This window comes from Candoia aspera, chromosome 1 (assembly GCF_035149785.1).
Source record: "Candoia aspera isolate rCanAsp1 chromosome 1, rCanAsp1.hap2, whole genome shotgun sequence".
Taxonomy (NCBI): Eukaryota; Metazoa; Chordata; class Lepidosauria; order Squamata; family Boidae; genus Candoia; species Candoia aspera.
The window spans coordinates 25,827,249-25,843,062 of record NC_086153.1 but is presented as its reverse complement, the minus strand read 5'-3'; the positions used below and the strand labels follow the sequence as shown (position 1 = coordinate 25,843,062).

The window sequence follows — 15,814 nt, the reverse complement described above, 5'->3', positions numbered from 1 at the left end:
GTCATGCGAAGCAGTTGGGAGTGTTCCTGGCATCTACATTTTCCAAATGATTAACGGTCCTCCATCAGTGTCCCCGAAATGCGGTGTGTGAATTTGCTTTGTGGCTGACGCTGCCTTTACCTGTCTCCATGCCCTGCTAACTTTGTGTTCAGTGGCCCGTGCTTATTAAAATTCCTGTCAGTACAGGAGTGGTTTGGCCCGCGTTCTTATCTTTAGGCATCAAGGGTTTCTCTGAACTTCTCCATTTTAGGCAAGTCAGTCCAGTGCATGTGCCTGATTGCTGACTTAGAACTGCTTTAACATTTTGTGTTTCTAGTTTAGTATTCTTGTCTCTGTACCTTTCACCTATACTCAGTTATGATGGGATTCACAAAGCTAATTTGTGAAATGCTATAGGTTGTTTTATACAGGGGAAGCAAACTTTGGTGACAGACATTGGTGAACTTTTTCTGTAGTCAGAATATAATGAAAAAAGGCATTAAAAAGTAAGTAAGTACATAAATAAATTAATAAATTAAATAAATAAATCTTTTCTTGTGCCTGCTTGCACACCCATGTTTTATAACACTATCCAAAAGATACACCCCAAACTGATGTTTCTTCTTTGCATAAATATATTAGGGAAAGATAGAAGTCAAGGAGGCTTATTTCCGCAAATGTTGCCCATATTTTTATTAAAAAGTTAAATTGGTTGATTTCAAGAGCAACACAAACAGATAATTCTTTCCTGCTGAAACTACTTAATTTTAGTTGGATTGTGGCAGACCACCTTTAAAAGAAAACAAGGCACTCTATTCAAGCTCAGAAGATGAAAACAGCAAAACAAAGTATTGGAAATTTTTTCTGTATGTTTTTTCTTTTAAAAAAGGTTTCTTTGTCAGAGGAGAAAGAATGAGGAAGCGGCTAGACAAAACTTTCTAAGGCACAAATTCTGTTCTGAAGGAATCACAATAGGAAAGACCTTGCTCTGTTACTAGCCAATTTTTTCTCTGAGATGATTTGAGATCTCCCCCTTCTGTCCCAGTGTTAATGGAGAAGTAGAAGTGGCATACACAAGCTCTAACTTCCAAATAATCTTCATTTTGGCATAGTTAGGCCTGCCATGGAAAAGAGATGTAGAAAAAGACAAGTGTGTTTGTACATATGCATACTGTTTCGTTTTGTGTTTTTAGGGGAGAGGGTGGTGGTATGTGTGTTACATCAGTGCAGTATGAATTCACAGCATCCTAACCATGAAAGCAGCAGGGACCTGAAGATTCAACCAGGCATCGTAAGATGAGATCTTTGATCTGTGATACCAAGAATATTCATGTTACCTCAGGAATAACTGAATCAGTCTGCAGTTGCATTTTCTCGATCATTGATGTAAATTAGGATATGTATAAGGTATGAATTGTTGATACATCAGGGCAATTGTAGGATGTTAGGGGAAACATGTTTGATTGCTTCTGCCAGTGAAATGGGAACACATGACAACTAGTGCAGAGAAAACATGTCTTCCTGTAATATACACAGGATGATCTCTCACATTGTGAGAGATGTGAGGAGAGACCCTTCATTTTGGATAATGGCTAAGGAGGCACATGGTTCATTCATACATACATGCCTATCACTCTCTTCCTTTTCAGGGTAATATAAGACAATAATACAGGATATCCAAGTATTTGGACTAAAATGTTTTCAAGTCCATGTCATACTGGGAACTCCATATAGTTTACACGAAATCAAGTACTTCCTCTGTTGAATGTGATTTATGCTATTTTGGGGGGTTCATCAAAATGTTGAATTATTTAAAATTTGCATCTTATGGCACTTCAGGTACCATAATCTGCCCTTCAGGTATACCACTGGAGGCTTTCAAGGGTGTTTAATCGTGATCCAACTAAGAGAGAATGTGCAGATCTGCCTGATCAGGAGTTGCATGAAAAGGCAGCTTCCTGATGGATATGCACTCCAAGGACCAAGTCCAGTGGAACAAAAATAATGTTGCTCTTGAGATTCCATTAGTGATTCCTGGAGCACTTAAAAATCTCTGGGTAAATTCTCCTTAAGATTTTTTTTAAGTGATTTGCAGTGTTGAGTATTCCAGCTCTTGAGTTGGGCTGTCTTTACAGGATTACTATGTTTATTTTTACCAAGTTTGCTCTGTGAAATAAAAGGCTATCCCATTCCTACTGGGTATATAACTTGTTGCTTTAAAAGACATTGTCGCCTACCAACTGGGTCTTCAACAAATCCCTTAGAGTTTGCTTTCCTAAATAGGCAGCAGAAGTAGAAGATTTGACAAGTCCTTTCTGTACATCACGCATGGCTCGTGGGTTTCATCTGATTTGACATGTGCTTTGCTGAGCTAAGTAGGACTGGGCTGAGATAGATGCATTCCATTTTAAAACATAGGATGAAGCTGCGTTGGATCATCTGAAAACCCTATCTAATCTGGTATCAGGCAGTTTGTAAAATCTTTTTTTTAAAGCACTTACTAAGTTTACTCCTCTGATCTACCCTGACTTCTTTCACTTTTCAGGTTGATGCTGTTAGCACAGGCTCTCTAGAGGAGGATTCAAAAGAAGTGATCATGTCACCTGACCAAGTAGACAGGAGCAATACTGTGACCAGCACTCTTACTGTGCAGGAATATTTTGCCAAGCGCATGAGAAAACTGAAGAAAACCCAACATTACGTCAAAATAGAGTCAGCTAATTCTCCTCCAGTGATGGCTGAGAAGTTGGAATGTTTGGAACCCCAGACAAAGAAGAAAAAAGGCCACAAATATGCACAGGATGAGGGTGGAAAACCAAAGATTATCTGCACTGGGATACTTGGTTCAAGTAGAGATGAACTGGATGAACTGGACACACAGAAGAAGAAAAGGAAAAAGAAATCTAAGTATCTGGACACTAGTAGCAATCTTATTTACAATGGATCTCAAATTAGTTCTCAAAAGGCAAGACAGTGTTCCCTTGAAACATCTAAGGAAGAAAATAATGATTTAGGAGAGCAAAAATCAAAGAGAAAGAGAAAGAGAAAAAAAGACTGGGATGTAACTGAGGATGTTGAATGCGTAAAACGGAAGAAGAAATGTCCCAGTTAATATAATTCCTGATGTTTAATTTCAGTGAAATTGTTGGCCTTTTTGTTGTACCTAGGTGTCCAAATTTATCCAAATAAATACACAATATTTTATAAAACAGTCATGATCCTTATTTGTCAAATTTAGAAGGCCAGCAACTCCATTAAGATTCTGGGCAGCGTATAACATTAAAAAACAGTAAGGATAATACAACAAGAATTATATATGCCCAAAAGAGGAAATAGTCAAATTAGCAATAAAAAAATCCCCCACCCCATAAAAGGCTTGGGGAAAAAGCTAGGTTTTAACAGAGTGGGGACCATATGGATATTTGTTGTCCTTGTTCCCTCCCCTATCATTCCCATCTTTTGGAAGATTGATTAAAAAAGGATTTTGGGGGTGTTGGTTCCCTGGGAGGTCCTGAAAAGTGCACCTTCTCATGGTCCTCTCTAGCTGGTGCACTTCTGTGGGCTTGCTTGCCAATGACAAGCATCAACAGAGCTCCTAATAAATTATGGCAGAGATTGTTTTGGGAGTGGAGATGATATAGTGGTTAATTCATGGTTTGCCATATCCATGTTCCTTATGTTTTCTTGACACACTTCAAAAGATCATGGTAGTTTGTTTATTTAAAGCATTTATATAGCTTCCATCTTGAACAGTATGACTCTGGGTGGTGTATAAAAGGAAAAAAGGAAAATTAAATTAACAGTACAAAACATTTATGAATTATTCCTGAAGAAATGGTGGATCATTGCCTGTTAATGCCCTTTGACCTGAATTACTAACTCATTGTTGGCTGTTTTGTTCCCTATGGATTTCTTTTTCCCTTATGGTATTCCAAAGGATAAAATAAAATTAGGGACAAAAGCCTTATTAAATGAATTTGATGTGTTTATAAGTTTAGGTATACTATTCTTTTCTGCCCTTTTTCTGCTTCAATTGCTCTCTTTTTGTATCTGCAAAGTAAAAAATACAAAGCACCATCGTTTTAACAAAGGAGAATTCCAATCTTGATGGAAAATCAGGTGCCAGGCCAACAAAGTAAACAGATGTAGTATGAATAAGTGGGTAATAAACCTGCTGCTTCTTTTGGAAAAGATTGGAAAAGACATCTTTCACATGACATGTACAGTATGCTTTATTCCGCTCTGATCTATGAATCCTTCAGATTTTTTCTTTCCCCCAATCTGGTCCCAAGCTTATTTGGTGTAGCTTTCAGAACACAAAAATGTACATTTATTAGGTGTCCCTTCTTGCATAACCGGGGATCTTCTGTGTTTCTTGAAACAAAACGTTTACAGCTATGAGGGATGGTCTTCTACAGCAGCCAATAAAGTTCAAGTCCCCTGGTCCAATGAGTTTATTACCTACCTTTTGGCAGTATGAGTCAGAAAGGGTGAAATGGCCAAGAGGGATCCTACTCTCTTGTAGGATCTAAAGGACCACTTCAGGCCTTTACATCCTGCTTCCATGTTGGGTGGCCCATTTGTGCTTCCATATGCACTCTAGTGCAGCACAAGTAACCTCTGATCCAGCTTAGCCTCAAGATGGAGCTTGCTTGTCTCAGCAATAATGCACGCAAGTGTGGCAGCCAAAAACTGGGTTGCTTTGCCCATACAAAAGGTGCTCAGGAAGGTGTGCAGGAAAATGCAAGACCTTAATTTTTGCACAGAGCTACATACCTTGATTTCTTGCTTTGCTGCTTTTAGATTCTCTCACACTGCAACACCACCTTGGATGTTTTGAGCAAAGGCCATATAGTAATATAACAACCAAATATAAGCCAAGAGGCATGCATCTTAAAAGACTTACAAATCCAGCCTTCCCCAACCAGGTAATCTAAAACTGTCGTGGATTATATTTTCTGCCTTTTTGTACCTTACCTGTATGGCTAGGTGCTGAAAGCTTTTTTATACTTCATTACAATCATTTCTACAACCAAACTAACATAGTTTATCTCTCTGAAAGGAGATTAATATGACTGAGCAGAGTTCTGAGGCTGTTAGCAAGTAAAATCTTAAATCTTTTAAATAGGCAGCTAAGTGATCAACACAGAACCGAAAGGAAAATCTCTCTTGATCTAATGTACCTCGTACTCTACTGGCACAATCTGGCACAATCTTTGAAGAGACATTCCTTTCCAGGGCAGGTGGCAAAATCTGGCTAAACTTGACTGTTCTAGGAGACTAAGCACAGTCTGGATAGTACTTGGATGGACGACTGCTTTGGAAGACCAATGCTGTGGGCTAGAGCAGGGAATTAACCGCTTCCATAGCATGCCAAGACAAGGGCAGATGTCACCAGCACTCAAGCTGAGATTGAAGGCAACTTTATTTTACTTTTCTTGCCAATTGTAGTTTATTTTTTTAATAATAAATTATTGCACTTCATTTCTTGAACTTCATGGTTCAACACTCTTCTTCCCTCCCTCTGTGTGTGGGTGTACAGTATTCTCTTGAGGGTTGCAATCCTATGCACATTTAATATAAGACTACCCCACCTCAAATACAATGTAATATCTGAGTAAGGAAACATAGACCTGTAAACACTGCAGTTTTTGTAGTTACTGGTCACAGCAAAGTCATCAACAAGGAAGAAGCGGGAAGCACCTGGACTTACATTTAAGTGCAGGCAGCATAATTAAGCTTTTAGGCTAAAAATCAGAGCTGGCCACTGGTAAAAGTTTTAATTAAAGGTAACAAACACTAATTTTAGTACCAAACCCTCATCTTTAATGGTCTTCAAAGAAGTTGAGGCAGGCGTTTATGTGATTGAATCATCCAAAGTTACTTCTAATTGAAGGAAATAGTTGTTTTCTAGATTTTTCTTAAGTTACAACAGAGACTTGAACTTAAGTTGCCAAAGTAAACAGATATGTCCTCATCAATCTCAGTATGCCCCATCAACCAGTTAGAGACTGCAGCCCTAACCATCATAACCAGCCACGGTGAATGGCAGACTTAAATGTCCAGTTTGGGGGCAAATGTAAAAATTGAAGACCTACACTCTGTGGTTGGCAACCAACTGCCAGTGGAGAGCAGGACATGAATGCAATAGCACTCTTCTGCTCATGCCAGTTTCTTTCCCAAATAACTTAGAAGAGGGGAACAGAGAAGTAAGGTGACTGACACCTTCTGATTTGGAAGAGAACATTAGTGGACCAAATACTGATCATCATCATCTACTAGCAATTGATCCTACAGGCCAAATGAGAAATGCAGGAAAGGCTTCTGGCAAGAGAGTAGCAGCCAACTCAACAGAAGCCATCCTACATCCTTTGCCTGTATCTGTCAATGAGACCAGAACTAGAAAGGACCAAAAATATAAGATGAGCTGCATTCACACAATACATCTAACCTGATTATGAAGTTAATCCATTTGCTGGGTTTGCAAGAAGATGGAACCATAAACTAACCGAACAGGCTCCATACAGCAGGGCCACAACTAGGGTCTGTGTCACCTGGGGCAAACATGGATTCCACACCCATTTTGGCTCCCCACCCATGCTCATTTTGGCACCCCCCCTCCCCAGTGCAGCGCCCAGGGCACATGCCCCGCTTGCCCCTCCCCCCCTGTTGCGGCCCTGCCATACAGTATGCTAGGTTTAGTTAGTGTTGACCTTAGTTTGATTTTTTGTGGCTTGCATGTTGTGTAAACCCAGCTCTTTGGTTAATTTAAAGTATGGCTACCAGCTCTGAGCTGCAGAAATCTGGACAACCACAGGATGACAGCAAAGAGTTTTTGAACCCCAACCCAGCCCTAGTTTATGAGTCAATGTATTGTGCAAACCCAGAAAATGGATTAATTTAACAATCTGGGTATGTTGTGTGCATGCCGTCCACATGGGTACATGGGTGCAAAAACCCACCTGGAAAAAGAATGAGTTAGGAAGAGTTAGGCAGCATAGAGATGGAAAATTCCTGCACATACGTATGCCAGGAGTCTTTCTAAGGTCTGGGAGCTGAGAGACGTTGCTGAATCAGAGAAATCTGGTGATTCTGGCTCAGATGGAAATAGAGGAAAAGCAAGGATTTTGAAATATTTTCTTTAGGGGTTGGGTTCTATACTTCCTTCTGCCCATCTTTTTTGGGTGATTATATCATCATCTTGAAACAAGAGCATGTGTTTTGTTCTTTCAAATGAAGGGATGCCATAGGTGTGAGCATCTGGGGAACAGTAACAGTACTCCTGGGATTCACTTCTGTTGAGAGGCCGAAGTGCTCATGATGGGCGCCACTATGCCCTTAAGCCCTAGCTCTTCATATCTGGAGGGCGCCAGGTTGCAAGGCGGGGAGAGGGCAGGAACTGGAAGGCTGTTACTACGCGCGGTAACTTCCCGGGGACGGTGCCTCACAGACGGTAAGATGAGCCTTGCCTTTCAAGACAAGCAACACTCGGCGCCTGCTCAGAGGCACTGTCTTCTGCTCACACCTATGCTCGGTGCCGAGCCCTGGGGTGAAAAGAGGGACGTCGAAGCCGAAGAGAAGGTGGCCCACTTGCTCTGCCCGCGCCTCTCTTTGCCTTCCAGAGACCTCGCGCCTCTCCCTCCGACAAGAAGCAAAGGCGAGGGAGGGACGGAGGGCGCGCTCAAGGCGGGGCCGGACGCTTCCCAGACGGCACCGGAGGAAGCTCATAGAAGCTCATAAATAGAGCGCGGACGAGGGAAAGGCTTGCTCGGGCGGCGGGGGGAGGCTGCGTGGCCGTAGGGCGTGCGGTGCGCAGTCGGCGAGAGGGGCGCCCGGCTCCAGTCCCGCGTGCCTCGACGGCATGGCTTCGCTGCTGGGCTCCTTCGCGTGGGCGGAGAGGCTGGACTGCTCCGCTCTGGAGTTGCCCGACGTGGGCAGTGGGACCCCAGCCTCCGCGGGGCCCCGAACGGAGAAGGGAAGCCCCGAAAGCCGCATCCGACGCCCCATGAACGCCTTCATGGTGTGGGCCAAGGACGAAAGGAAGCGCCTTGCCGTCCAGAACCCGGATCTGCACAACGCCGAGCTGAGCAAGATGCTGGGTGAGCCGAGCCCGGCGGAGCGGGGGTCCGCGCGTTTTGCGCCACTCCTGCTTGAGAAGTCGCGCGCCGCGCCAAACACCGACTGCCTTGTGCCGAGGTGTTTTAGTTTAGGGTGACTCTTACTTACGCCTTTCGCCTGTAGAAACCAAGTTACCGGTAGAGCCAACCCTTTTACATCCTCCTCGCTTTTGGGAGCGGTGCGGTGCCTACAATTCTTCTCTTGCGGTTACTTGGTGAAATCCGCTGTATTTCGCTCCCGCGGTGGAATAAGTGGGGGAAGAAATATCACGACTTGCAAAAACGAATCTTTAGAATTGTTCGTTATTACTTGGGATGCAACCCAATAGGTTTTCCTGTCAATTCTTCTCCAACAGCGCTCCTCTCAGGGAATTGGGTCCAGGATATTTAAACTTAAAGCACCATTAGCTGAACTTACCTTACTTAATTATTTGTAACCGGAAACATTCTGAAGCAGTGGGCTTTTTTAAGGGTGCTTTTGAAAACTAGGTTCTTCTATTAATTTCTTTTTCTTGCGAATGTAGTGCTACTTTTCTAAAATAACAGTGCCCTTGTTTATTTTATTACTGTTATTGGTATTAAGTATTTGAATTACACAGAACTTGTTGGGCAAAATTAATTTTCCTTGAAGGCAAAACGATTCCAAAATGTATTGCAAATCTGGTTAACTACAAATGCGCAAGTTAAAAAGAACTATTTTCTCAGTGTGTTCAAATCACTTGGGATAGCGCTAAGAATTTTGATAATTTTTTTAATGTGCTGGTAAAGGTAAGAATAATATGAATATTGCAGGCAGGTAGAGAGAAATTATTTTATTTTTCCTATTACTGTTTTTAAAATTATCCTATATTGCAGTTTTTTTGTATCCAGGAATTTTAAGATATAATTTGATTTTATGTATTTTTTTTAAAAATTCTTATTTTTTTTATTTGGGTGCTGTATTTGCTACATCAAGAAGATTGCCAGTCTACTTCTGGAAAATATTGTTTTTAATCAAAATAATGTAAATCTTTAAAATACATTCTTTTGGATCTCTTTAGAGTGCAACGCTAAGAATTTGTCAGGGTCTTTGGCAGCACTTTTTAATATTTTTTTTAAAACTTAACAAGCAGCATTCTCTGTAAAAAGGCATCAAAATTCAGTGCAAAAATATTTTTGTAAAAAAAAAGGATAAAATTATTTTTCAAAACCAACAAAGTTACCGAATACAACTTGCTAATCATAAAGCAATTCAGTAACATCCTGGAACTGATTTAAACTTAGGGAGCAGGGGTTTCTATCATAACATAGTGCTCCTATTTTGGTTTCAACAGCTGGTTGTCAGTAATGCGGTTTTACCCTGCAATCTCATGCCCATTTATCAGAGAGCAAACCTCACTGAGTCTTCTCTCTGATCAGGCTTTTATAGGACTGTATTGTAGTGGTGAAATCCTCTAGGTTGCTAAATCGAAATAAACTTCAATGAATTCACTGAGACTTTCTCTGTGCAGCATTAGAGCCTCTGCATCTCCTGGCACTGCTAACAGCTGCATGGCTCATTCAAAGTCAGTTTCATCCTTTTAAATGGAAACTTTACAGTGGATTTCCAATATGGACATCACTATCTTTGGTTTGTGCTATCTGAGCTTAACTATCTTCACTTGGAAAGAAATCTGAATAATACTGATGGGGTTTCTTCCAAGTTAATATGTGTAGGTTTGCAGTGTGATGTAGTGTGGTGGTGTGAGTACTTGGGGAACTTCTGCGTTTTAAAACTTTTTTCTTGCTGTAAAGTATTCTAAATGTTATTTCTCAGTGTTAAGTCATACATATTTTCTCATCAGTGTTAGGAAGATTAGTTTTATCACATGTCTACCTCCTTATATGTCATTCTTCCCTCTAAGTGAACAAGTCTTTATTATGGGGAGGTAGGCGCTCAGTTCCTGTATAAGGTTAGTTGCAGTTTTGCATTTTTTTCCCCTCTACATTACAATACTTTCAAAGCAATAACCTAGAGATGTAAATAGCACAGTTTACACATTTTTGCACAATATTGCAAAAGTGGCCACACTAGAGATTTACAAAAAGGATTGCTCTGTATTGGAGATTTCAATCCTATTTCTAATATTTCCCAACTTGGAATTTGTGTTTTATTTCCTACAGCAGCTGAACAACATAAAATTCATTGAATTCTCCACAGTGACCCCGAGATTTTTGTGTAATCATTGCCTGATCAACTCACATTAATGTATAATGCAGCATTATGAAGCTTTAACTCAGTGCACAGCATTTTATAATAAATACCACTGAATCTCATCTCCACATAGTGGTTTATTTCCTTCTGGACCTCTTGAATTTTGCTGCGGGTCCCGTCCTAAAAAAATGGGACATGGATTGCAAATTTGTCTTCTGCATGTGATGAAGCTCAGGCTATTGCTTTTGTAGGATATATCAAAGTCTACATCTAAAGGAAATACCTTTAATAAGAATATCATGGAATGCAGAGATTTTTTTTCAGCTAAAATAAATAAGCTATAGCCAGAGATGCTGCACTAATGATAACTGATGCATACCAGTCTTATCTGCATAAATTACCTAATTTGCATCCTTGAGCAGCAAATTCAAGAAGAGTTAACTGTTAATATATAACAGCAAAAAAGAGATAAAGTGCTGGGCTTTTACTGGGTTTTGATTTTTTTTTTCCTGGTGGTTTTTTTCTGCCCCAGAACAGGAACAGTTGTGAATTGTTGCTTTTGTCGTATGAGTGGCTAAGACAGTTATATTTTGAATTGCCCAACAAAACATAAGATTTTATTTTGCAATGAGTGCTCACCAAACTGGCATTCAAAATATAATTTGATGAGATGTTGGAAATCTCACACGTAAATTCAGTTTGATTTTTCGAAGTTAAAAGTATATATTGCCACTACCTTGAAGAGAATTTGAGAATGTGGATGACTTAATCAACAAAAACTTTAAGTGTTAGGAAGGGAAAAAGTCTCTTGGCTCTTATGTATCCCACAGTACATTAAGAGCACAATCCTATACATTCCCACTCAGAAACAATCCCTGTTTTATTCGGCTGCACATTTTCCCAAGTGAACAATAATAGAATTTCAGTTTAACATTCAAGAAGCAAAAAAGCTGTTAGTTTCCAGAATCAGTGATGTATTTTTTTTCCTGCAAATTAAATTGGCTTTTACTGGCCAATTAATGTGTGTCATAGGGAAACCTTGTAAATGAAAGTCCTGATTAATTTTGATAGTGTATATACTTTCTTGCCACATTTTTCTCTATACAACTTTAATACTAGAAATCTTTCATTTTAAAGTTTAAAGCCTATATTTAGCACAAATTTATCTTCTTTGAAGGGTTTTGTTTAATGTGCTAAATATACTTGGTTGCTGAGAATATTTGGTATTTAAATGTGAACCACATTTTCAAAGTTAAATTATGTTTTGATAAGAAACAAAAACATGAAAAATTCCAAAATCTATTTTGTGCTAATAGGGATTTAGTAGTGCTTTTTAACATTTTGGAAACAAAAATTTCCACACATTACATGAGGATTATTACATGCCAATGAGACTCCAGTGTTTATATTTTACTTTTCATTCAATTATTCTATCCTCAAGTGAAGATAAAGAATTATTTGAGAAACATGCTACCTCTTTCATAAATAAAAGATTTAAAATTTTATCAATAAATTGTCTTGTCTTATATTTTATAGTTTGCGAGGAATGTCCCATCCTGTCTTCCCAAAACTTGGGGCCCTCCAGATGTGTGGTTTTCCCAGAATTCTTAGCTATGGCAGTGGTGGCTGGATAATTCTTTGGGTTGAAGTTCACGCATCAGGGAAGATGTCTAGATTTGGGGAAGCTGGTCCAATGCAGTCAACTGATGGCGGTTTCAGTGCATGGAAGATAAAGGGCATCCAGAGTGTCATTAACTAGAGGAATTCCTTAGCCTTAAATTTGGTGATGGGCATTAGTTTAGATGGCTTTTTAAAAAGGGATAAAGTTATGGTGGGATAGGTGTTTTCAGGGCTGTTGCAGCTAATAGCCAAGTAGAACTTCCATGATTAGAAACAAGATACCTGCATATTCTAAGTGTGGAGGTTATCCTGCACAAGGTCCTTTTATTTTTTGTTCTGGCTTCCCTGATTAGCCAGTGTGGAACGTAAGACTACCAAGGCCCTTTTGCTGTCCAGTAGGGTTTTCCTATGCTTTCAGATTCCTATGAGCTGGTATTTTTATTATGATTTATGCCACAAATTCCATATGCAGAATTTACAGTCTTCGCTTTATTTCTCCACCTTCCTGTGAAATGGGGTTGCTGTTCTGTAACCACAAGAAATAAAGCTGGCCGTGACTGCATACTTGATTCTTTAAATAGGAAGGGATAGCCGGCAGCCCACTGGGTTCCATACAGCCCCTTCTGGCCATGACTTCAGAAAACAAAGCACACTTTACTTCCCCACACTTGAGCTAGGAAACAGAGTAAAACTATAGTACCTAAAATAGGTTTTTCATGGTTTTAAAATTATTTGGGGGAGGGCTTGTGAAAATGACCAGCTTTGCTCACTCCTGTGGCCCACTTATCCATTCTGTAGTGCCTAAAAGTGTGAATTATATACAAAAAGAGATCAGTAAAAATTGAGCAGAGTAACTAAAAATGAATAAATTCAACAAGTAACATTTTTAAAAGTCTAAGATTTAGAAGATAAGCTAGTGCCAGGCAGGGTCATTGTGGCTGGTGCTGAATGCTGAATCCTGAACATTTCTCATTCAAGAGCTGCTGTTCAGAAGGCCCCCTCTCTGCAAACTGTTCATTTATTTTGGTGGGGAGAAAAGGGCCCCTGGCATTGACTTTACTCTTTGGGTAGTCTTGTGTGGAATGAACCTGGGGTCTTGGATCAAGGAAGACCATTGCTTTTACCACCTGCATGCTGTTTATGGGGGAAATGGTTGGCTCACCAAGAAACTTTGGAACCATTTCTCACTTAATCCAACAGCCTACCTTCCATGGGTTTTACAAAACAAAATGGCGAGTCATGTACCAGCCTTGTCTTCTCGAGGGGAAGAAGGTGGGCCTGTATGAAATAAATGAGGAAATAAGGGCAAGGCTCAATTTGGTATGATCTAGAGAAGAGTTCTCTTGTGCAAGCCCTATTTCCTGCAATTTTAAAATTTATTTAAATCTATTAGCCACCCAACTCCAAAGGAGTTTTGCATGAATTTTGCACAGGGAACAATTCTTCCACCATTCCCCAAGAGTCAAAATATTAGGATTTGCTATGTGTATTGTATGGTGTTTTGCAGAACAACAGGAGGTGGTGTTATTGAATGCATGTCCCTGTTTCTGGATTGAAATAGCATAAAGAGGTGTAATGGAGAGCAGCAAATGAATATCAACTTGATTTACCAATTAATTGAGGGGGGCTTAATTCATCCTTTCCAACATAAAAAGGGAAATTTCTCTTTTTGCTTGCAGGCAAGTCCTGGAAGTCTTTAACCCCATCCCAGAAAAGGCCTTACGTTGAAGAGGCAGAGAGGCTGAGGGTTCAACATATGCAAGACTACCCCAACTACAAATATCGGCCCAGAAGAAAGAAGCAGGTCAAGCGGATCTGCAAGCGGGTGGAACCAGGCTTCCTGCTGGGTAGCCTCTCCAGGGACCAGGACCACGTGTCTGAGAAGAGGGTGTGCAGCCGATCAGTGAGTGAGAAAGATGGGCAGGCTGAATACTCAACTGCTTCGGTAATGCCAAACCTCAGGAGATATCAGGAGGTTCAGAGCAGTAACACAGGTACTCCAATGGACACTTATCCATATGGGCTGCCTACTCCTCCTGAGATGTCACCTTTGGATGTGATAGATCCTGAGCAGAGTTTCTTCTCCTCCCCCTGTCCTGAAGACCCTCGTCATCCCCACATGTCTGGAGACACCTACTCTCTGGAATATGCCACCAGTCCTCTCCAGTGCAACCACTCTCTGGGTCGCATGCCAGTCTCTCAGTCAGCCTCCACTATCCACTCTGCTTCCTCCAGTTGCCCGGCACCTCCCACAGGAAATTATTACTCCCCAGCTTTCCCTCCTACTCTCCAAGCCCCTAGCCTCCACAGCCATCTTGGCCAGCTCTCACCTCCACCCGAGCATCAGAACTTTGATAGCCTGGATCAATTAAGTCAAGCAGACCTTCTGGAGGAGATGGACCGCAATGAGTTTGATCAGTATCTCAGTGCCCCTGGACATCCAGAGCCTAGTGGGCTAACCATCAATGGACATGTCCAGGTCTCGCAGACAGCAAGCAGCTCACACTCCTCTGAGACCAGCCTAATTTCTGTCCTTGCAGATGCAACAGCTACTTACTACAATAATTACAGCATTTCTTAAGTCTGAGAGATGAGATCTGCTCTGTGGACCAACCAAGCAGTTTACTGGACAGAAGGTTTCCCTTTCTCAGGGTTTCCCACTCTGAACTGAAGTAACTTTGGAGTTCACTTTCTAGGTAATTACTTCAGTTTCCCAACATTCTCTGTACCCAATCTAACTACTGAGAATCTGTCTTCAGAAGGGTCTTTCTATCCCAGTTAAAAGGATACATCTCTACTGCTGCATCTAGGCACCTTAGTGTGTTGACTTAGACTAAAGAACCCTAGCATAATAATAATAAAAAATCTGGTCTACCTACAAGGACATGACATCAGGAAATATACATGACCAATTATGTAGACCTTCAACCAAAGATGCTCTTGAATGCATTCCCCACTCCTGCTAAGCAGACTAAGATGAATGGGATTGGTGCAAAAGTTTTACTGTGTGCCTGTACAAGTTCAATTTGTTATGCAGGATGTCTTTTCTCAAATGTTTTTGCTCTTTGCACAATTCCCATTTGTTTCCATGGGCTTGCATTGGAGACTTTTCCCTACCAAAGCTGAAACAATATGTAATAATCTCAAAAGTAGTACCACAGAGGCATCATCATCCTTGGTGGATGGGCTACTTACCATCTCCCTGTTGTCTCTGGCCAAACAGATTTTATCTTAAAATCAGTGAAATATGGTTAAATGAGGGTAATCAAATGAACATACAGCTCTTGGAAAGTGGTGTCCGTCTCCTGCCCACTCCTGCAGCTCCCAAATTCTACAAGGGCCTCGTCCTACGAATCACTTGGGTCCTATCATCCCTTTTCAGTTTGGCACACTTTGGCCAACTGAGCATTTACTGTGGCAGTAGGGCAAAATAGGTCAAGCTGGGTGAGACTTTATCATAATCAGTGGCAAATGTGGCTATGTAATCTCATCATGAAATGTAGGTCTGAAGAATTGCACATGGTGTCGGACAACCGTTTGCTAATGCTCAGTGTAGCCTATTAATCACCCTGTTCAGTAATGCAATTTTTAGGAAGGGTCTAACAATCTCACTGTAGGTTGGGCAACGGTAAGTTGGGCTACCTTTCTGTCCTTTAAAAAGAAAAAAGCCTCAGTTTGGGTGTTGCCCTTTGCTTCTTTCAGGATCTTCTCTTGACTCTGCAAGTGGATGTTATAGAGGTTGATACAGCATTTGTGTTTTGGAACAACTAAGGGCGAAGCATCAGGTGCAAATACGAACATTTGAGTGTGCATTTCAAGTGTCAAAATAGGCAAGGGGCAAGTGAAGTTCATCTTAACATTTTAACAGGAGGTGTGCAAAACATTTCAAGGTCACAAGTGGACATTTCAGGGTGAGGATGATTCA

At 40.8% G+C, this 15,814-nt stretch overlaps 2 protein-coding genes across 2 annotated transcripts in view; both read left to right on the top strand.

The window, feature by feature from the left end:
* The window catches only part of PINX1 (PIN2 (TERF1) interacting telomerase inhibitor 1), a 45,540-nt gene extending 42,370 nt beyond the window's left edge, over positions 1-3,170 (top strand). Inside the window, exon 7 of the mRNA XM_063300909.1 lies at positions 2,525-3,170. Within this exon, the coding sequence (XP_063156979.1) occupies positions 2,525-3,091 (567 nt within the window). The 3' untranslated portion in view covers positions 3,092-3,170. The remainder of the gene's footprint in view (positions 1-2,524) is intronic.
* A 4,599-nt stretch (positions 3,171-7,769) lies between these two features.
* Positions 7,770-15,550, top strand: SOX7 (SRY-box transcription factor 7). Its single transcript, XM_063300897.1, has 2 exons — positions 7,770-8,078; positions 13,569-15,550. The coding sequence occupies exons 1-2, from the start codon at positions 7,841-7,843 to the stop codon at positions 14,468-14,470; spliced, it is 1,140 nt and encodes a 379-aa protein (XP_063156967.1). The 5' UTR covers positions 7,770-7,840; the 3' UTR covers positions 14,471-15,550.
* The last annotated feature ends 264 nt before the right edge of the window (positions 15,551-15,814 follow it).